Raw genomic sequence first — 22,493 nt, 5'->3', positions numbered from 1 at the left:
TTTATCTTTTTTGAATGCTGAGTAATATTCCATGGTATATATGTACCACATCTTCTTGATCCAGTCATCTATTTTGGGCATTTGGGTTGTTTCCAAAGCTTAGCTATTGTAAACAGTGCTGCTATAAACATAGGGGTGCAGGTGTTCTTTGGAATTGATGTTTCTGTGTCCTTTGGGTAAATACCTAGGAGTGGAATTGCTGGATCATATGGAAGCTCTATGTTTAGTAGGTCCAGAAATCTCCACACAGCTCTCCACAGTGGTTGGACCAGTTTGCACTCCCACCAACAGTGCAGAAGAGTTCCTTTTTCTCCACACCCTCGCCAACATTTGTTGTTGCTAGTTTTTTTAATAATTGCCATTCTCACTGGTGTAAGATGGTATCTCATGGTAGTTTTGATTTGCATTTCCCTGATGGCAAGTGATGTTGAACATTTTTTCATATGCCTGTTGGCCATTTGCATTTCCTCTTCAGAGAAGTTTCTTTTTAGCTCTTCTGCCCATTTTTTGACTGGATTATTTTCTTTGTTGTTGTTGAGTCTCATCAGCTCTTTGCAGATTTTTGTGATCAGTCCTTTATCATTAGTGTTGGGTGCAAAAATGTTCTCCCAGTTGGTGGGGTTTCTCTTTGTTTTTGTTATTGTCTCTTTTGCTGTGCAGAAGCTCTTTAATTTGATGTAGTCCAGCTGTTTATCTTTGCCTTCACTATCACTGCTTTGGGTGATGTGTTTGTAAAGATGTCTTTGATGTGCAAATCACGTAGTGTTTCGCCTATATTCCTTCTATATATTTTATGGTTTCAGGTCTTATGTCTAGTTCTTTAATCCATTTTGAGTTGATTTTTGTGTATGGTGTGAGGTAGTGGTCAAGCTTCATTCTTTTGCATGTAGCGACCCAGTTTTCCCAGCACCATTTATTGAACAAACTTTCTTTGCTCCAATGCATAGTCTTTGCTCCTTTGTCAAAGATTAGTTGACCATAAATCTGTGGGTTTATTTCTGGATTTTCTATTCGATTCCATTGGTCTGTATGTCTGTTCTTGTTCCAATACCATGCAGTTTTGATGATTATGGCTTTGTAGTATAGTTTGAAGTCTGGGAGTGTAATGCCTCCATTCCCTTCTTTTTTTTTCAGGAGAGCTTTGGCTATTCGGGGTTTTTTGTGATTCCATATGAATTTCATCAATAATTGTTCTATTTCTTTGAAGAATGACATTGAAATTTTGAATGGAATAGCATTGGATCTGTATCCAATCCATATATTTTAAAAACACACTTAACCGATCATTTTATTCAGACCTCAGAGCTTCCTTCACCTGCTCAGCAGGATGGCCACATCCACTTAAGTCATAGTACATAGTAGCAAAGATACGTTATGACAGTCTGTAAGAATTTGCTGAGCGATTTCTAATATGTGGTAGCTATCACATTCTAAAATAACTTTACTGAGGTAAAATTGACATATAATTTTTAAAATTTTGACTTATATACACACCTGTAAAATCACCACAATCAAGATAATGGACATAACCATCATTCTTGACAGTTCTGTTTAGAGCTATATACTGGCCTCCCTGCTGTTCCTCCAAAACAGTAACTAGACTCTCACTTCAGGGTCTTTATACTGGCTATTCCTTCTGTCTGGAAAGCTTTTGTCCCAGACATCTGTGTGGCTTCTCGACCATTACCACTACTCCCTTTATGTCTTTCACAAAGTCATCCCTTATGCCCTTACCCGCTTTATTTTTCTTCATGACACCGATCACCCATTATCTCAATTCCCCTTAAAGTATAAGCTCCACAAAAGGAAAGATTCATTTTACTATTATGTTCCCACCACTTAAACAGTGTCCAGGGGCCTCCCTGGCAGCACAAGGGTTTAAGGCGTAGCAGCACTATAAAGGAGTCCGCAGCCACTGCAGCACGAGTTTGATCCCTGGCCAGGGAGGTGACCCACATGGCACAACAGACCGCTCCTGACTCGCCTGCTGCTCCCCTCAGCAGTGTATTTCAGTCACTCCAACTGTTCTGTTTCCCACTCTGTCTCTGGTGAATCCTCTCATCCCCCACACCTCTGGCCTGTACCCCAGAGTTCTGGTATGCATAAATAAATCTTTAAAAAAAAAAAGTGTCCAAACTCAATAATATCAGCATGGCAAATGCAAGGCAAGATTTTCTAGCAGGACAAGTTCATCACTATTCCTTTCTTCCCTGCACATTCTTTTTTATCAGGCATGTTAGTTTCTACTGCATATAACAGAAAACTCAAAAAGGCACAAAAAAGGCATGTTCTCTTTTGCCGAATGGCCTCACCTAGCTATAAGCTATAGAAAATGTGCTATTCAGGGCCTCCCGGATGGCGCAGTGGTTGAGCGCTGGGTTGCGAAGCTGCCCGCGGCCTCTGCGGCGCCGGTTCGATCCACGGCTGCTCCCCGGCCACCGAGGAGGGTCCCACATGGTGCGCAGACCTCTCCTGCCGCCCGCTGCTCCCCTCAGCAGTGTACTTCGGTCCTTCTGCCTGCTCTGCTCCCCGCTCTGGCTCTGGTGAATCCTCTCACCCTCCCGCGCTTCGGACTGTACCCAGTGCTTGTATAAATAAATAAATATTTAAAAAAAAAAAAAAAGTATACCATTGTTTAAAAAAAAAAAAAAAAGAAAATGTGCTATTCATTGCAGATGGTTGTGGATCCAGACAAAAACTAAGAACTCTATTATTATCATGAATAGTAATAGACATGGGGGTAGGCAATCAGTAATGTCTGTCTACTGCACTAGACTTTATTATGTTACTCTTCCTTTTGTCCCTTCTCACATACTTTACTCACTACAGAAGCCTCAGTGATAAAAGGGATAAAGAGGGGGAAATCTAACATTTGAGTCAAAGGTAAAATTCTTTGTCCCATCTTCTACTTCTTTATTCTTTCAACAATTATCCCTCAAAAAGTCTTAGTATATGATGCACAGGCAAAGAAAAGGGAGGGAGGATTAGGAAATAGTTACAAAGATCTTGTATTCTCCTACTGTGTTCAAAGTCATTATCATCAGATGGGAAGAGAAGACAATGGGCTTTTTTTAATTGGCAGCCAGAAAGGTAATCACCTCGAAGAGTAATCAAAATTACTACCAGCCACAAGGAGTGCATGGCCCTTATGTACCTGCCTACAGATATGATATTCTAGGGATACAACTGAGGACACATACCAGAATATAATCACAAAGAAACATCAGGCAAACACAGAATGTGAAACATCCTATCAGACAAAAAGTGATGAGATTATCAGTATCATAAAAGAGATGGACTGAGGAAACGTTCTAGATTAAAAGAGACTAAATAAGTATGACAAGAAAACAAAGTACATGATTCTAAAGAGAACGCTTAGAAATGTTCTAGATTAAAAGAGACTAAATAAGTATGACAAGAAAACAAAGTACATGATTCTAAAGAGAACGCTATAAGGAAAGGAAAAATAATACAAGGACAAACTTGAATCAACGAACAAAAATGAAAAATGGTTGGTAGATAAAATTATTGCATCAAGGTTGTATTTTCTGAGCTTGATCACTAAGCTATAGCTAAGAGGATGTACTTAGAAAATAAATACAAACATTTATGGTAAAGAGCATGATAGAAGCAACTTACTCTCAAATGGCTCAGAAAATAATAAAGAAAATGGGGTGAGGGGCCTCCCTGGTGGCGCAAGGGGTTAAGGCACAACCTATGAAGCTATCCGCAGCCTCTGCAGCACAAGTTTGATCCCTGGCCAGCCAGGGAGCACCCACATGGCGCAGCCCACTGACTTGCCCACTGCTCCCCTCAGCAGTGTACTTTGGTCAGTCTGCCTGTTCTGTTACCCACTCTATCTCTGGTGAATCCTCTCACCCCCCATACCTCTGGCTTGTACCCCAAATCTTGTATGCATAAATAATCTTTAAAAAAAAAAAGGGTGAAAGACTAAAGCCAACAACAAGTGATTCTGGTCAAAGCATTAATAGTATTTTTTGTACAGTTCTTGCAACTTTTCTCTAAGTTTGAAATCCCCCCACCCTTAAAGAGCAAGGACAATAAGCAACATTCAGATTGTTTTATTCCTGCACTTGTCTGATGACCTATTCTAAATGCTGTAAATGATTCTGTGCCATAAAGCTGGGAAGGAAAGAGGTGTCTCCAATTAGTTGATATTTATTAAGTTTTTCACGAACAATTTCCAGACAATTTCAGGACACTTCTGGCAGAGAAACCTAATAGGCAAGGCTTTTTTCCTCCTGTTAACCAAATGTTTGTAGGAGTCTAAAAGATACCATCTGGCTGAAGCTATGTAACTAGGACAAACACTTACTTAATCAGGATTGGACTTTTTCCATACAGGATAACAAAATTAGACTGTGGCTCTATGTAGGGATCCCATTTCTCATGCAACTTGGAATCAAGATGACTGGCACTCTGACAAACCGTTGTCTCCATGGCAGTGGAAATGATGCTAGCTTAGACTTTAACTGCTATGACTCTGGAAGTACCACAGAAAAGGAAGCAAATATGTTACCCCACATGTACACCAACATCTTCAATTCTTGGTATTTAGTAGTTGTACCTATATTCTGGTCTGGATTCTTATTTGTACTTACAAACTTGTTTGTACTTACAAATTCTCACATTATAATTGATTCATTTTTCAAATTAAAACCAGACATCCATCCAAGGCATAAATCAACAGAAATTCATCATCTTCACAGCCTCTTAGAAAACATAATCATCTCTTATAATAATTTACTTTAGGAGTTAATAAAAACACAAAAAGAACCTTCTTAGAATTGTCTATTCCAGGCCTCCCAGGTGGCACAAGGGATTAAGTGTCAGCACTATGAAGCAATCCCCAGCTACTGCAGCATGAGTTTGATACCCAGCCAGGGAGTTGCACACATGGCTCAGCATCTCTCCTGCTCATCCGCTGCTCCCCTCAGCAGTGTATTTCAATAGTTCTGCTCCCCACTCTGTCTCTGGTGAATCCTCTCACTCGCCCTCTCCACTTCTGGCCTATAGCCCAGATCTTGTATGCCTAAGTAAATAAATCTTAAATAAAAAAAATTGTCTATTCCTACTTTTGTTCATTGTAGTTAAAATTTGCGAAACTTTTAAGGCTTTTCTGAAACTATGTAAAAGTCTTTAAAGGCTAGAAATGTATCTAGAATGGATATTCAACAGTGAAAACATACTTTGGAAAAAGTTTCCTTTTTAAAAGTTCTAGGTGTTCCTAAGTACCTAGCTTTAAATAGGTATCTGTGTATGCACAACAGACAGCCTCCTCACCCTTAGCTGACAGCCATCCAAAGTTACATGCTGAGTCACATGTAAACAATGTAAACGGCTTGGCAAGATTTCCCCTATCGGATTTAAGTCTACAGATTTTAACAATAAATTGGAGCTATAAAATATAAGACAGACATATGAACTATTTCTGAGGCTTAAGTACATCTAAAAGGGTGTGACAAGGAGAAACTAAAGAGCAACAAGCTGTCCTGGCACTGGCGTGGACTAGAAACTGACTCAGCTTCTACAAAGGATAAGTGTAAAGATAATCTTTGTCAGGGGCCTCCCCAGTGGCACAGCAGGTTGAGTGCAGTGCTAAACAAGAACACTGCCAATGGCTTACTTTTACAGCCACACTTAAACATCCCAGTGACAAAATAAGTAATATTCTATAACATGCTAAACTAAATAATTTTACCACTGCTATTAGCAAGTTTTCGGACTATAGGAAACCTAAGAAAAAGAGGCATTGAGGGAAAGGAGAAGCTGAGGTTAAGCCAACTCATGCCATTTTTAGCTGACATGCACAAAGTGTGAAATCTTTTTCCCTACTTCAGCAAAAAGCACTGAAAATTTTTCACTTACTACACAAAATTTTATGTGAAAAATTAAACCATCAGTGCTATTTATTATTTTAATCAAGCAAAGTTCTATGCAAGTGTTAAATTTACCAAAGTCTTGCATGAGAGAATCTATAATTAAAGGCAAGGTGCCCAAAGGGACCCAACTCCATAGCTAAGGAAAAAAAAACGTCACACAGAGAGCATGCTGAAGAGAGAATGAGCTGGAGAAACACAACTGGAATGCTTCATCTACTTTATAATACACAAAAAATACAGAGGAGAGAAAAAAGGAAACACATTTTTAAAAGAGTCGACGATTTTATTTTCACATTTCACAATACAAATGAACATTTCAGGTTTTTTTCTTTTTATCTTACTTAGTCCCTCCAAAACTATTCCCTCTCTGATAGGAAGGGGGAGCAAGTCTTCCTTATCGTGCTGTTAGAAAACACCCAAAGTCACAGCACCATCATCTGCCGGTGAAGTAGAACAAGTAATAAAACTGATAGAGGCCCTCCGCTCTCCTTATCTGTCTGGTCGAGTCATTCCTGGCCGGGTGGGCACCATCATGGGTCGGGCAGGAGGTCTCATCATTGGGGGTCCAGGCATCATTGGCATGTGGCCTCCCATAGGTGGCCTCATTCCAGGAGCTGCAGAACAAAACAAAAATTTGGATTTTTAGCAATGTAGTTGATGTAGTATATACACATACTGATTCACAATGATGAACACCTGAAACACATAATGTCATCATGCAATTTCAGTAAGAAAGAGAAGGAAAAGGTGAGAAAACCGTACTTATGAAGGTTTGATGGGAATTCAATTAAAGATAAAAAAAAGGACCCCTTGGGAAAATGCTGGAAAAAAGACATACTTGAGAAGGAAAAAATAGGCAGTAAATTCATCGTGTCTGTAAATTATTTAGATATTCTCAAACAAAAAAGAAAAAGGTAACTACAAGAACCATAGAGGAATCATGACCTAATACTAGTAAGAGGAAAACTATTAATAGACTGAGACTGGGACTCAATTCCATAAACTGGTCTTCTCCACTCACAGAAATTCACAACTAAGTTACAAGTCATTCAGTCAGCTCTTTCATCAGTTCTATCCATCATACAGCCAGGAGCTATTTCATGAATGTACACTGGTACAGAGGACAATCGTCCCACTAAGCATTTGTTTAGAGTTGTAGAAAAGATGTGCAGGTCAGGCTGAAAATCTCAGTAATCATACTCAAAGGAAGCCAAGAAAAATAATACCCAACGATATACTGAACTGTAACAATTAGCACAGACAAATGACTTTTCGAGAGCATTTTAGAAACTATTAATGATTTCTTGAAGTATCCTATTTAAAAAAAGCCAGCTAAGTAAATGAGCCAAGTAAGAAAGGGCAAGCAGAAATGTGGGGGTTGGGGAAGAATACAGGCAGCTTCATGGAATTGGTAATGTTCTACCTCCTCAGCTGAATGGTAGGGTCACAAGAATTCATTTTATCATTATGCCTCATGATTTCCATGTTATATATCTTTATAAATGTCAGATTTTATCTAATTATTAACTAAATTATTTTTGATTAAAAATGGTTCAAGAGAAAATTCAAAGCTGAATACATCTTTATCACAAAACTTAGAACAAATATAAGTACAGCTACAAAATCCAACAGGTACAGAATCTTTTTAAGATCTATTCCAATAGGAACAGAGAATACTAAACTTGTATCTTATTTAAAAAATCTCACCATAACATAACTTGTATTCAACATTTCTTATAAGACTGATCTAGACCCAAGATCAAAATCAAGGCATCCATAAACATTTCTTTTTTGGCTTCCACAGTGCATTTAATTTTTAATTTGTTGCCAACATTAGCAACTGGCAACTCTAATTATGGTAAGAAAATCTAGATTCCTTTTTTCAACTTTTCCCTATGATGTTCAAATATAAACAAGAAAAGAAAAAATATAATGAACATCCACGTGCCCATCATCCAGCTTGAACAATTATCCATCCAGAGTCAAAACAGTAAATACTCAGGAGGAATGGCAGCACCATGCATGACTCAAAAGTCAACTCAGCTGAAGCTGAGTTCTAGCAGCCTTCTTTAGGTGGGTCATGATGCCCCAGTTCACCACACACCTAACCCCTCTGAGAATCAGAGTTTGTAAGTGATTTAAGAATGCAAAAGACACTGTCTAAATCACTCCTATTGTGTTGTAGGTTCATAAGCAATTAAGGTAGCAACTCTTTTTTTTTTTAAAGATTTATTTATTTATGTATGTACATAAGAACTGGGGTACAGGCCAGAGGAGTGGGGGATGAGAGGATTCACCAGAGACAGAGTGGGGAACAGAACAGGCAGACTGACTGAAGTACACTGCTGAGGAGAGCAGAGGGAGAGTCGGGAGAGGTCTGCTGAGCCATGTAGGTTGCTCCCTGGCCATCTGGGGGATTGAACTTGCACCACAGAGGCTTTGGTAAGGTAGGAACTCTTATCTATATTCCCCACCCCTCTAAATGAAACTCACAGAAAGCATACTAAATGCTTCTAGCCAGGAAGCTACTCTAATACCTGTGTACTCTCTTACCTGTTGAGAATAAGCATCTTATGTCAGCTGTACTTACATATGTTTTTATGCAAACCATAGAGAATAAAAAAAAGAACTATTTCTATAAAAACTAAGTTGACAATTAGAGGAAACTGATCTAGACCTAAGAATCAAGCAAATTATTCCCAAAAAACTGTGTCAAATTTGGTAGGCAAGATAATAAAAAAAATTACAGACTGCTTTACAAGGTCTCTAACCACTTCAAAGAAAATAAAATTAAAGTTGACAAAAGAATGTATTATGGGTATGTTGTATTGATATGCAAGAAATATATGGTATTCCAATCAGCAGATTTGTTCTCAAACCAAAGATTCTGATCATGTAGCAGAAAAATTCACAAACATATGTGTTTTTATGTTAAAATAAAATGTCTGAGGTCTTAATTTTCTTCCCCTTCCCAAATAAAAGAGTAATTACTAGGCATAAGCAGTTTTTCATATACTGATTTGACTTAATCTACAAGATTAAATCAGCAACAGGAGGTAGCTCTACTTCAAATCAAAATTTAAAAAAGTAGCACAAGTGTGTACTCATCCACAGTGGGACAGGTTTATCTACCCTTTTCCTCATTATAAATGATCAAAAGTCAGGAGAAGAGAGGAAAAAAGAGGCATTCTTTTTTCAGTAGTGCAAGGTCTTTGAATACCATCCAGTTATACTGACACACCAAAAAACTATTTTTCTATCATTATAGATTCACCAAATATAATTTGTTGCAATAATAAATGTATACAGCTAATTATTAACTCCATTTAACTGGAAACTCAAAACACAATGGAGGGCCTCCCCGGTGGCGCAATGGTTGAGCGCTGGGTTGCGAAGCTGCCCACAGCTTGGGCACTGGTTCAATCCCCGGCTACTCCCCGGCCACGGGAGGAGGGTTCCACATGGCGCACGGACCTCTCCTGCCGCCCGCTGCTCCCCTCAGCAGTGTACTTCGGTCCTTCTGCCTGCTCTGCTCCCCGCTCTGGCTCTGGTGAATTCTCTCACCCTCCCGCGCTTCTGACTGTACCCAGTGCTTGTATAAATAAATAAAAATAAATCTTTTTAAAAAAAAAAAAAACCAATGGAAAGAGAGCCAAACTTACCGGGCCCTACTGGCATCATCCCAGGAGGAGGAGGGCCCATCATTGGCATCATGGGAGGGCCGCCCATGTGCGGTGCTGGCATCATACCAGGGCGAGGAGGACCCGCTGAAACAAAGAATGGTGTCAGAAAATATGCTTATATATTAACATTTTCTCTTCTTAATCAAACAGGGCCTCATGATCTGGGCCAACTGTGAGATCATTTAACAAAACCAAAGGATATGGCCTCCCCGGTGGCGCAGCGGTTGAGCGCTGGGGTTGCGAAGCTGCCCACGGCCTCTACGGCGCCGGTTCGATCCCCGGCTGCTCCCGCCGCCACCAGAGGAGGGTCCCACATGGCGTGCAGACCTCTCCTGCCGCCGCTGCTCCCTCAGCAGTGTACTTCGGTCCTTCTGCCTGCTCTGCTCCCCGCTCTGGCTCTGGTGAATTCTCTCACCCTCCCGCGCTTCGACTGTACCCAGTGCATGTATAACAAAACAAACAACAAACCAGCAAAACAAATAAATAAAGCATGCCTCTATTTAAAAAAAAAAAAAAAACCAAAGGATAATCTGCCCAGTTAGACCCCCAATATGAAAATTTTATGAACTTACGGAGACTGGGAGGAGGTGGGATCATTGCCCCCGCAGGAGGAGGAGCAGAGAATGGAGTAGGAGGAATCTTTCCTTGTTGAAATGCAGCAGCTTCGGAGAGAGAGGGAAAAATCAACATACAGTGAAAAAAGGTTCAACCACCCAGTTTACCAGTTTCTTTTAAATACTTAAAGGCTCCAATTATTTCATTCTAAAAAAGCATTCATTTTAGATTACTACATCATGTCCTACACAATTTTAAAATCAACTTTAGGCATTTACCAGCAATGAATTAGCTTACTGTTTGGGGTTTTTTTTGTGACCTGTTTTTATTTAGCTGGCATTTCTATAGCTGAATTAACTACAAGAGACTGGTGTGGGAACATCCTACCTATCTATCAGTGTCTTACCAAAGACAGTCAGCTTTACTTATTTTAAGATTTATGTATGCATACAAGAGCTGGAGTGCAGGACAGAAGAGGGACGGGGACAGGGGTGTGTGTGTGTGTGTGTGTGTGTGAGAGAGAGGATTCACCAGAGACAGAGTGAGGAGAAGAAAAGGCGGATCGAAACAGTCATCTTTATTTTTTTCCTTTAAGATTTATTTTATTTATGCATACAGAGCTGGGGTGTAGGCCAGAGGTGTGAGGGAATAAGATGATTCACAAGAGACAAGAGTAGGGAGCAGAACAATTAGACCCACTGAAATACTCTGCTGAGGGGAGCAGCAGACAAAACAGGAAAGGTCTGCTGCGTCATGTGGATAGCTCCCTGGCCGGGGATCAGCTGATAGCTTCATAGTGCTGTGACTTTGTGCCACCAGGGACACCCAAAGACAGTCATCTCTAAACTGTGGTTATAAATCACATCTAGAGTTCACAGTTTTGTTAGAGAAATGTGTCCTACCTGCCCAAAGGCCAGTCTTGTATACTTTAATCCTACTGTCCTGAGTCGAAACAATGCATTTTTGGTTTACTAGTCCTGAAATTAATGCAGAGCTAGAAGACATGACCAATTTCAATGCAAGAGCCTGATCTAAAGGATATTATGATATTAAAAAATGCCTAATACAACAGACTTAATTTTCCTCTCAATGTGAGGCACAAATGAAAACAAAGACCCGGAATAGCATTTATTTTAGGAGTCACATATACTAAAATATGCACTCATAAAATTTATTCCCGAATGTAAGGCCTCCCAAATTCTGTGATGTCCACACCCTTTGTACTGCATACCCTCATCTCACTCTACCCCTACCAGTGCAAAGGAGGTGGAGTTAAGTAAATTGTTGATAATTTATGAACAGCTGTTCATATGTCTCTAAAATAAAGTCTGTACTAAATAAGGGATTTTATCCAATCAAAAAGGCAGCTCCCCTGGTGGTGCGGCGGTTGAGCACTGGGCTGCGAAGCTGCCCACAGCCTCTGCAGCACTGGTTCAATCCCTGGCCACCAGCGGGGGTCCCACATGGTGCAACAGACCTCTCTTGCCTCCCCTCAGCAGTGTATTTCGTCGGTCTGCCTGTTCTGTTCCCCGCTCTGGCTCTGTGAATTCTCTCGCCCTCCCGCACTTCTGACTGTACCCAGTGCTTGTATAAATAAATAATCTTTTAAAAAAAAAAAAAAAAAAAAAAAAAGCAGCTCCCACCTTGTGGAAGAACAGTTTTAAAGACTAAAAAGGGAGAGGCTAAAATGATGAGTTCCATTGTAGCCTCAATGTCAATTTAATCATGACATTATAAGGTGTATTCTTAAAAAAAAAAAAAAAATTATTTATGCATACAAGAACTGGGGTATAGGCCAGAGGTGCAGGGGGTGAGAGGATTCACCAGAGACAGAGTGAGGAACAGAACAAGCAGACTGACTGAAATACACTGCTGAGGGGAGCAGCAGGTGAGGCAGGAGAGGTCTGCTGCGCCATGTGGGTCACCTCCCTGGCCAGGGATTGAATTCATGTTGCAGTGGCTGCAGGTAGCTTCATAGGTTGCGTCTTAACCCCTTGCACCTCCAGGGAGACCTAGAAGGTGTATTCTTAAGGTCTAGTCTCATCCAAAATGCTTTCATCAAAAATACTTAACTTCTTTTGCTGTGCATAAAAAAAAAAAAAAAAATGACTTAAAAGAAAATAAAGCTAGCGGATGGTCTCACTCATAGCAGGAATCTAGAAAACTTAAATAAGGGACCAGGAAAATGAATAACTATAAGAAAGTGAAAATCAAAATCAACAAAAAACTATGAACCAGAGACACTCTATGGGGGGTGGGGTGTGGGGAGGGGAGGGAGGGAGGGGAGGGGAGGGGAGGAGGGACTGGGGTCAAAATAAGGGGGTTGCAATTGTATGGGGAATATAAAAATAGAATTTATTTTAAAAAATAATAAAATTATATGAAATGTTAAAAAAAAAGAAAGAAAGAAAATAAAGCTAGCCGTTAATGCCAAGAAACTTCTAACATCTTTCCTAACAAGGGAAAATAGAAAAAATGTTTATTTTTTCAAATAAAATTGAGTAACATCTGAGATTTGCTCTTTAATTATCCAAGAGAGAGAAACAGGAATAGAGAGGAGTAGATGAAGGCATTCAATGACTTCTAATTGGGGGCAACTCCCTCCAACACTTATACAAAGCTTGGAGAAATTTTTAGTTGTCACCGTTTGGGAAATGCTACTTGCCATCTCGTGGGTAGAAGCCAGAAATGTTGCTGAACATCCTACAACATACAGGACAGTCCCACAGTGAAGAATTATCCAGTCTAAAATAGCAATAGCAGGTCTCCCTGGTGGCGCAAGGGGTTAAGCACAGCACTGTGAAGCTATCACAGCCTCGGCTGCACGAGTTCAATACCCGGCCGACCAGGGAACTACCCACATGGCACAGCAGACCTCTCCTGTCTCGCCCGCTGCTCCCCTCAGTACCTATATTTCAGTAGATCTGCCTGTTCTGTTGACCACTCTGGCTCTGCTCAATCCTCTCATCCGCCTTTACCCCAGTTCTTGTATGCATAAATAAATCTTTTTTAAAAAAAATAGCAATAGCAGTAAGTGTGAGAACCTTTATAGAAATGAAAACAAGATTGTTGTAGCTGGGTGGCTGGAGGGAGGGTAGTCATTAGAGAGTAGTTGGTTGAAAGTGTCCCTTTTTAAAAAAAAAAACATTTTAAAAGGACAAGTTTATTAGGAAAAAGAAAAAGAGAGACACCTGCATAGACACAGGCAGAGATCTGCTGCTGCTGCTTTGCAAAGGGAAAAGGCTTTGTGAGAAGAAAAGTCTGAAGAGTCTAAAAGTGTCACTTTGTTTGAAATTTTCCACAACACTTTTGATTTTTTTAAAAGTCACATCACAATCAAGGTCCACATTTGCCTGCCAGCTCTGAGTACAATGCATGATTAAGGCCATGTTGCAAATACACCACAATGACCTAATATAGGAACACAAGATCTTGTTCAGCCAGCGACTTGGATCCAACTAGCCTAAACAACAAAAATGTTACTAATTAAACAAAATGAGTATGACATGCACAACAGGGTCCAAAACATACCAAGACTATTTTGTCACATTAGTTATTTCCTTTTTGAGCAGTTATCATTGTGAGGAGCACAAATAAGAGACTCAAAGTTGTTCAAACACTAAAACCACAATCCTACTCCCCACCTTTTCCTATTGTAAAAGGAAAATAGTTTAAAAACTGAGTCACGACAGAGAGGGTTTTATACCAATCTACTACAAAATCTCGTCTGTGTCAATAAAGAAATATCAGGTAACTCGATTACTCTCTGGCCACTTCCCAGTCTAACCAGTTCCTGATTGCTGTATCTATGTCTGCTCTAACCTCAATAATTAATATTAATGTGTTCCTATAGCCCTGGGAAACCAATGACCTTCCACTTCTTTCATTCAACACATTAGAATGCTGCTGTTTATCATTCAGAATGAGTTGCTTCTGTGAAAAACAACATAGTAGGGACAATAAAGAATGGGACCATTCTACCACATCAGAACAAGAGACTGGCACGTACTTGTTTTGTCAATCAGGCTCTGCGCCTGCTCTTCCATCCATTTCTGATAGTAGTCTTTTACATTCTCTTTGTGTTTCCTACCACTGCAGTGTGTCTTTCTCACCGATGGCTGTAAAACAAAAAGATCACATCACTCACAGAAACAAATTTCCAAAACTAGAAATTTTATGAAACTTTACTTTTATACAGGTAGCCTGAATACTTTTAGCAGTTTTACTGGGTGTTAAAGCACCATTTATAAACATCGTCCAACAACACATTGTGGTAATGTATCTGCTATGTTTATTACTTAAACCATAGTCAACAAACTATGGCCCGTTAGTCCACCACCTGAATTTGTTAAAAAATAAAAAGTATTGGAACACTTACATTCTTCTGCTTATGAACTGTCTATGTTTTCTCTGTGCAAAGGCAGAACTGAGTTAATTGCAACAAAAACCATACGGTACATAAACCTCAAATAATTATAATCTGGCACTTTAAGAAAAAGTTTGCAACCCCTGATCTAGAACACAATGCTACTTTAATGCCCTTTCTTAGGTTATTCCATGGCAACAGAATATAGTTAACATATATTTAAATTACCCTGTTTATGAGAATGTATTTAAGATTTATTTTATTTATTTATGCATACAAGAGTGGGGTATAGGCCAAAGGTGTGGGGTTGGGGGGTGAGAGGATTCACCAGAGACAGAGTAGGGAACAGAATAGGCAGATCCAGTGAAGTGCACTGCTGAGGGGAGCAGTGGGCGAGACAGGGTTAGCTCCGTGGCCAGTTGGGGATCAAACTTGTGCTGCAGTGGCTGCTGATAGCTTCATAGTACTGAGACTTTACCCCATGCACCACCAGGGAGGCCCAAGAACGTATTCTTTTAAATGACTATGAGTCTACAGTACAGATTCCATACAAATCACCTACAGAACTTGGTCTCTAGTGCAATAATCTTTTGGTTCTTTCTTAAACAGCTTTACTGAGGTATATCTGACACAAAACGAACTCCACACATTTGACTCATTAGTTTTTTTTTTTTTTTGGGGGGGGCGCTTTCTTTTTTCCATATTTTGAATGTTTATATATATTTATATATATACATATTATATATATATATAAAACATCATTGTTCATTTTAAAACAATGTTTGCTTCCCCCCACCTCTGACCCCCCTCAGGTGTAGTCCCCATAAAATTTCCTTCACCAATGCATCTGTGTACCATCACCAGTCCCTTGTACTCCTCCCTCTCTCCCTCCTTCCCTCCCTCCTATCTCTCTCCCTCCTCCTCCCCTGCAGGATGTCTCTGGTTTATAATTTGACTTGTTTTTTTAAGGTAACATTTATTTAACACTATGTGCCAGGCATCATGCTAAGCTCTTTATAAGCAGTGTCTAAATGTTCATAAAAATCAAATGAGCATGGTAAATGGAATACTAATCAACAAGAATCACTAATACATGCAATGTGGATGAATCTTAAAAATATGCTGTTGCATCAATTCCAAAGAACACCTGCACCCCTATGTTTATAGCAGCACTATTTATAATAGCTAAGCTTTGGAAACAGCCCAAATGCCCAAAAATAGATGACTGGATCAAGAAGATGTGGTACATATATACCATGGAATATTACTCAGCATTCAAAAAAGATAAACACATGCAATTTGCAGCAACATGGATGGCGCTGGAAGGGATCATGCTCAGTGAAATAAGCCAAAAAGAAAAAGAAAAATACCGGATGGTCTCACTCATAGCAGGAATCTAGAATACTTAAATAAGGGACCAGGAAAATGAAGTTACTATAGAAAGTGAAAATCAAAATCAACAAAAACTATGAACCAGAGACACTTTTTGGGGGTGGGGGCGGGAGTGGAGGGATTGGGGTCAGAATGGGGGGATTGCAATTGTATGGGAATATAAAAATAAAATTTATTAATTTAAAAATAAATAAATAAATAAACAAATAAATCATTAAAAAAAAGAATTAGGAAAAAATAAATAAATAAAAATATGCTGTTGCGCTGGGACTACATCAAATTAAAGAGCTTCTGCACAGCAAAAGAGACAATAACCAAAACAAAGAGAAACCCCACCGACTGGGAGAACATTTTTGCACACAACACTAATGATAAAGGACTGATCACAAAAATCTACAAAGAGCTGATGAGACTCAACAAAAACAAAGAAAATAATCCAGTCCAAAAATGGGCAGAAGAGCTACAAAGAAACTTCACTGAAGAGGAAATGCAAATGGCCAACAGGCATATGAAAAAATGTTCAACATCACTTGTCATCAGGGAAATGCAAATCAAAACTACAGTAAGATGCCATCTTACACCAGTGAGAATGGCACATATTAAAAAACCTAGCAACAACAAATGTTGGCGAGGTTGTGGAGAAAAACGAACTCTCCTGCACTGCTGGTGGGAGTGCAAACTGGTCCAACCGCTATGGAGAGCTGTGTGGAGATTTCTGGACCTACTAAACATAGAGCTTCCATATGATCCAGCAATTCCACTCCTAGGTATTTACCCAAAGGACACAAACATTAATTCCAAAGGGCACCTGCACGCCTATGTTTATAGCAGCACTATTTACAATAGCTAAGCTTTGGAAACAACCCAAATGCCCAAAAATAGATGACTGGATCAAGAAGATGTGGCACATAAACACCATGGAATATTACTCAGCAATCAAAAAAAGACAAACACATGCAGTTTGCAGCAACATGGATGGAGCTAGAAGGGATCATGCTCAGCGAAATAAGTCAGAAAGAAAAAGAAAAATACCGGATGGTATTTTTCACTCATAGCAGGAATTTAGAAAACTTAAATAAGAGACCAGGAAAAAGACTAATCAATACAAAGTAAAAATCAAAGTCAACAAGCAACTATAAACCAGAGACACACTACTGGCGGCGGAGGGGGGGAGGGGAGGCAGGGAGAGGAAAGACTAGAGTCAAAATAAGGAGGGGTGCAATTGTATGGGGAATGTAACCATAATGAAAATGCATACACTGTGCAAAGATAAAAAATGATGTAAGAATTATATAAAATAAAGTATTAAAAAAATATGCTGCTGCTCAGAAATCAGACACACAGAATATATAAGACTCCACATTCATAATTAATTTTAAAACCAGTAACACCAAATGTTAGTAATAAAAATCAGATCAATTGGGGCCTGGGGTACAGGAAATTGACTACAAAAGACCATAGGGGAACTTTCTGGGGTGATGGAAATAATCAATGTCTTGGTATATACAAGAAGTAATTATAGGCGCCTCCCTGGTGGCGCAGCACTATGAAGTTGTCCGCAGCCACTGCAGCACAAGTTCGATCCCCAGCCAGGGAGGTGACCTACATGGCACAGCCGACCTCTCCTGTCTTGCCCGCTGCTCCCCTCAGCAGTATATTTCAGTAGATCCACCTGTCCTGTTCCATATTCTGTCTCTGATGAATCCTCTCACCCACCTATCCCCCACCCCGCACCTCTGGCCTGTACCCTGGCTCTTATATGCATAAATAAATAAACCCTTAAAAAAAAAAAGTAATTATATGACAAGCCATCAAACTGTAAACCTAAAATGTGTGCATTTAACAAAAATTATAATTCAGTAAAATTAGTTTTAGAGACATGCCTCAAAATGCACAGCTGGTGAGAAACAAACCAAGGCCTGGAATTCAAATCTCCTTCAGCTGCTCCCCCTGGCTGTTTCTCTCCTTTTGGTATATCCACTCTTTACATATCTGCTTTAGTGCCAGTTGATTGACCAACATCACCAAGTAGAGACTTTCTTTTTAAGGTTTACATTACATTAAAACAAGACTAACAACAAAACCATGCCTAAGTTCAAAAGTTACACCACCAAATGTTTTATACATATCAAAGTGCACAAAAGGGACTTGGAAGTATTCTAGTATTTTCACAAAATATCATTTAAAAAAGTACTACAGTGCCTCCCTGGTGGAGCAAAGGGGTTAAGATGCAACCTATGAAGCTGCCCGCAGCCACTGCAGCACAAGATCAATCCCCAAGCTGGCCAGGGAGCAACCCACATGGCGCAGACCTCTCCTGACTTGCCCACTGCTCACGTCAGCAGTGTACTTCGATCAATCCGCTTGTTCTGTTCCCCACTCTATCTCTGGTAAGTCCTCTCACCTCCCACACCCCTGGCCTGTACCCCAGCTCTTGTATGCATAAATGAATATTAAAAAAAAAAAAAAAGGACTACAGGGGCCTCCCTGGTGGCACAGAGAGTTGAGCGCAGAGCTGTGAAGCTGTTTGCAGCCTCTGCAGTGCAGATTCGATTCCCAGCTGGCCAGGGAGATTCCCACATGGTGTGGAAGACCTCTCCTGTCACGCCCACTGCCCCCCTTAGCAGTGTGTTTCAGTTGTCTGCCTGTTCTGCCTGTTCTCCCTGCGCTGTCTCTGGTGAATCCTCTCACCCTCCTGTGCCTCTGGCCTGTACCCCAGCTCTTGTATAAAAATAAATAAATCTTTAAAAAAAAAATTTAAAAAAAAAGTACTACAGAGGTTCCTGACTTTCATAAAGAAACATTTGTTTTAAAGAGAGATTTTTCAATTATCTCTCAATTCTGGCATTTGCAAGATAAGTAGGTAAATGACAATATAGTGCTGAAAAAAGGGTAGAAAGGTAGAGATCCTTCACTAACAATTTAAGGAAATTATAACTAGGTATTTGACCCAGAGAAGAGACAAACAATTAACAAAATGAAAAACCAAGACTGGGGATCCATAAGCAAGCTATTACCAATTTAGCTAACTGAACGAGTCTTTTACAATAATACCCAGAAATATTATTTCTTTAAGAGGAACCACCCTACTTATAGTTCCCACAAGTCTATTATTGCTGAACTACATCAACCACGTGCTAGAAAGAATTCCAAATTGACAATATAGAAATAGAAATCATGTGCTAGATTCTTAAAGCTACATTAAAGATGACAAGATCAAGAGTTCAGATTCAGACTCCTCAGAGGCAGCAAACTATAGAGCTACAATTTTCAAGGTGTAGTTCCGATAATGAAGGATCTCTGAGACCCTTCAGGGAGTGAGCAATGCCAAAATAGTTTCAAATAGTACTAAGACATTTCTTTCCTTTTTCACTGTATTGACATTTGTACTGACATTTATGATGCCAAACTCATGACATTTTAAAATGAGTCAAAGCAATGGCACCCAATGCACTAGTGAATATGTCCTTCAACGTCATACACTTCTGAGGAGAAGGGGAGACTAATTTCATGAAGACTGTCCTTGATGGGGCCTCCCTGGGGGTGCAAGGAGTTAAGTCTCAGCACTATCAAGCTATACGCAGCCACTGCAGCACCAGTTCCATCCCTGGCCAAGAAGCTAACCCACATGGCGCAGCAGACCTCTCCTGACTCGCCCACTGCTCCCCTCAGCAGTGCATTTCAGTAGATCTGCCTGTTTTGCTCCCCATTCTGTCTCTGGTGAATCCTCTCACCCCCCACCCCCACCTCGGGCCTACACACCAGTTCTTTGTATGTATAAATAAGTATTATAAAAAAAAAGACTATCTTTGAAGGAATAAAATTTTTAATTTAATTAAATCTCAACCCTTGAGTTCATGTCTTTTTAATATTCTGGATGAATGATGGGAAGTACGTACAAAGCACTTAAGGGTTGCATACTAAAGTATGCTATTTCAAAGGAAAGCGGGCACATAATTTGTTCAAGTGCTTCTGTAATGTAAGATCATTTTTATTTGAAACGACAACTGAGAAATAAACTGGTCATTCAGATTTCTCAAAAATACATGAAGTGAGCCTGTCACTTCAAGCAGAGCAATCAACAGTATTAATTGCCAATGCTAAAATTTGCATTTCCAAGCAAAACTGAGAATTCCAGAAAATCTAATATGCCATACAGAGTTTGTCAGTGTCCCAATACCTAAAAAAGTCTTTTCTCATTAGATTGTGCCATGAATGAATGTGAATTTTTATAATATATGATAAAAGAGTCAGTCAAAGTGCAATATGAACCAATGAATTCCAATGTAACCATATGAAAAATCTGATACGGATTCAGAGTCCATGCTACAACTAGCCACATGTTGTGTTTTGGTGCAATTATATAAAGTATTAAACAATATACATCTATAAAAGAATATACACAATTATCTAAAAAAGCTATTAAAGTGCTCCTCCTTTTTTTCAAGTATATAGGCTTATATGTGAGGCTGGGTTCTTCTTATACTTCAACCAAAATAATATATTGTAACAGACTTAAAGGAGAAATGAGAGTCCAAACATCTTCCATCAAGTCAAACATTACAAAGGTTTGCAAAAATGTTAAAAGAAGGCCATTCTTCATACTAAATATTTTGATTTGGAAAATAGCTACATTTTAATTTTTTTAATGTAAAATGTTTTTTGTTACTTTTAAATGAATTAGTATCTTAAAAAAAAGATTTATTTATTTATGCATACAAGAGCTGGGGTACAGGCCAGAGGTGTGGGGGGGGGGGGGGGGTGAGAGGATTCACCAGAGGCAGAGTGGGGAGCAGAACCAGCATCTACTGAAATACACTGCTGAGGGGAGCAGCGGGCCAGACAGGAGAGGTCTGCTGCGCCATGTGGGCTGCTGGCCACAGCTGGCCAGGGATCAAACTTGTGCTGCAGAGGCTACAGACAGCTTCATAGGCTGCGTCTTAACGCCTTGCGCCACCAGAGACGCCCCTGAATTAGTATTTCTTAAATTTTAATTTCAATACACCAAATAAAGATATAAACCACGTAATCCAACAATTTTTTAATAGCCCGGAAATTTTTAATAGTGTAAAGCACCAGGAAAAAAAAAAAAAAAAAAAGAGTGTAAAGCACCAGGAAACAAAAAGGTTTTGAGAGCTGCTGACACAGCAGCCCTAGAGTTTAACTAGGTTCATCTTCCAGCTCTTAACTACCTGATGCTTTTTTAACATTCAGTCAGTTATTCCTCCACACAGACTCAGTTCCCTCCTCCATAAACTGGGAGATGATACTAATTTCATGGACTAATCATAGAGCATTAAACAAAATCGACACATGTAAAGCATTTGTAACAGCCTGACACACACTAAGTATTCAATCGTAGTGGCTGATAGTATATTAAGCAATTTTTAATCAAATCAAAGTATTCTGTTTCAAATCGATGCATTTCTTTGTGATTCAAACACTTGCCTGCCCACTACAAATATTTGAGCTTTTTAATCTCCAAACCTGACAAAACTTATTCATTTTGATTCCCCAGTGTAAACACTAACCAATGTAAGACTAATAACGTCAAATTATGAAGACAGTTACAGGCAAGATGAAAACAGAAACACTTAAACTGTCTTCTCCAAGGAGTAGCCCTTAAACCTCGGCAGGACAAAAACCACAAACTCATAACTAAAAAAAAAAAAAATTACTACACATAAGGTCTTTGAAACTTTAAAGAAATACCACTTACAGAGTCATGGGTGAGGTACGTATCGCAGTAGTCACAATAAAACCTACGAGTGGAAGGCGGAGAAAAAAGACAAAATGAAAACCAGTTAACAGATGCCCAACCACCGAAGTGCTGTTCACTGTAGGTTAAAAACACAGTCACGTATGCACGATTTGAAGACATCAAACAAAGCATCTTGACACACACCGCTTTTTTGTGGCCTCCCCGGAATCGACCTCTACACTCGAAAAAGGTACGTATCTGCAGTCCGCGTCTCCCCCCGCCCCCGAGATCCTCTCCTTTCTCTAAGGGCTTCAGAAGCCAGAGCCCGTCCTGCGCTGCCCCACAAGTTCATAACCAGTGATCCCGGCCGCGAACAATCCCAGAATCCGATTCCCACTCACTTAGGCATGTTGCTCCGCAGGCCGTTGGGCACCCAGTTCGGCGCCGCCCGGATATGACGCACACAGCAAGCGCCGACGCAGCGGAAACGACGACCGAGCGCGACTTTACAAACCCCCGCGCGTTGTCCAATCGGCGGGCGAGCTGTGCGGCGGCGGCTCTGTGCGTGCGGGGCCGGAAGAGGGGCGGGCCCTTCCTTTCTTCGTCACCCACAGGGAAGCGGGAAGGCGAGTACTATGACCTGGAGGTTAAATCCACGCCCTTTTAGTGTTGATTCCGGAAGTTTCGTGAAGCTTGTTATACATTCTCTGGACTAGTATCCGATGATTGCCTGCCTTCCTCGTACCCCCCCCACCACCACCCTCTGTGCTGTATGTGAGAAGATAACACCAAGCGAGCGGGACAAAAACTCGCCCAAGTGGAGTTGACATTGGAAACGAGAGATAATAAAGCCCATATGTAATAGGATAAGTGGAAGCAAATAATGGGGGGGG

At 40.1% G+C, this 22,493-nt stretch overlaps 1 protein-coding gene across 1 annotated transcript; it reads right to left on the bottom strand.

Annotated features, from left to right (window-relative positions):
- Nucleotides 1-6,171: 6,171 nt before the first annotated feature.
- Nucleotides 6,172-22,065, bottom strand: SNRPC (small nuclear ribonucleoprotein polypeptide C). The gene is made up of 6 exons (XM_037519550.2): nt 22,002-22,065; nt 21,619-21,661; nt 14,151-14,259; nt 10,159-10,248; nt 9,566-9,670; nt 6,172-6,517 (listed from the first exon to the last, which is right to left on the bottom strand). Exons 1-6 carry the CDS (start codon nt 22,007-22,009, stop codon nt 6,393-6,395), a joined length of 480 nt encoding a protein of 159 aa, XP_037375447.1. The 5' UTR covers nt 22,010-22,065; the 3' UTR covers nt 6,172-6,392.
- Nucleotides 22,066-22,493: the final 428 nt, after the last annotated feature.

The sequence above is a fragment of the Talpa occidentalis genome, unplaced genomic scaffold (genome assembly GCF_014898055.3).
Source record: "Talpa occidentalis isolate TD23 unplaced genomic scaffold, MPIMG_talOcc4v2.1 talOcc4.2, whole genome shotgun sequence".
Classification (NCBI taxonomy): domain Eukaryota; kingdom Metazoa; phylum Chordata; class Mammalia; order Eulipotyphla; family Talpidae; genus Talpa; species Talpa occidentalis.
The sequence above is the reverse complement of the archived record's forward strand: the minus strand, read 5'-3'. Positions and strand labels throughout refer to the sequence as shown.

What these genes read in the sequence shown, in the direction of transcription:
- SNRPC (XM_037519550.2), bottom strand. An exon ending in GAGCCTGATTGACAAAACAA is followed by an intron (nt 10,249 to 14,150) that starts GTACGTGCCAGT and finishes CTCTCTCCGAAG; the next exon opens with CTGCTGCATTTCAACAAGGA. An exon ending in CCCACCTCCTCCCAGTCTCC is followed by an intron (nt 9,671 to 10,158) that starts GTAAGTTCATAA and finishes TCTTTGTTTCAG; the next exon opens with CGGGTCCTCCTCGCCCTGGT.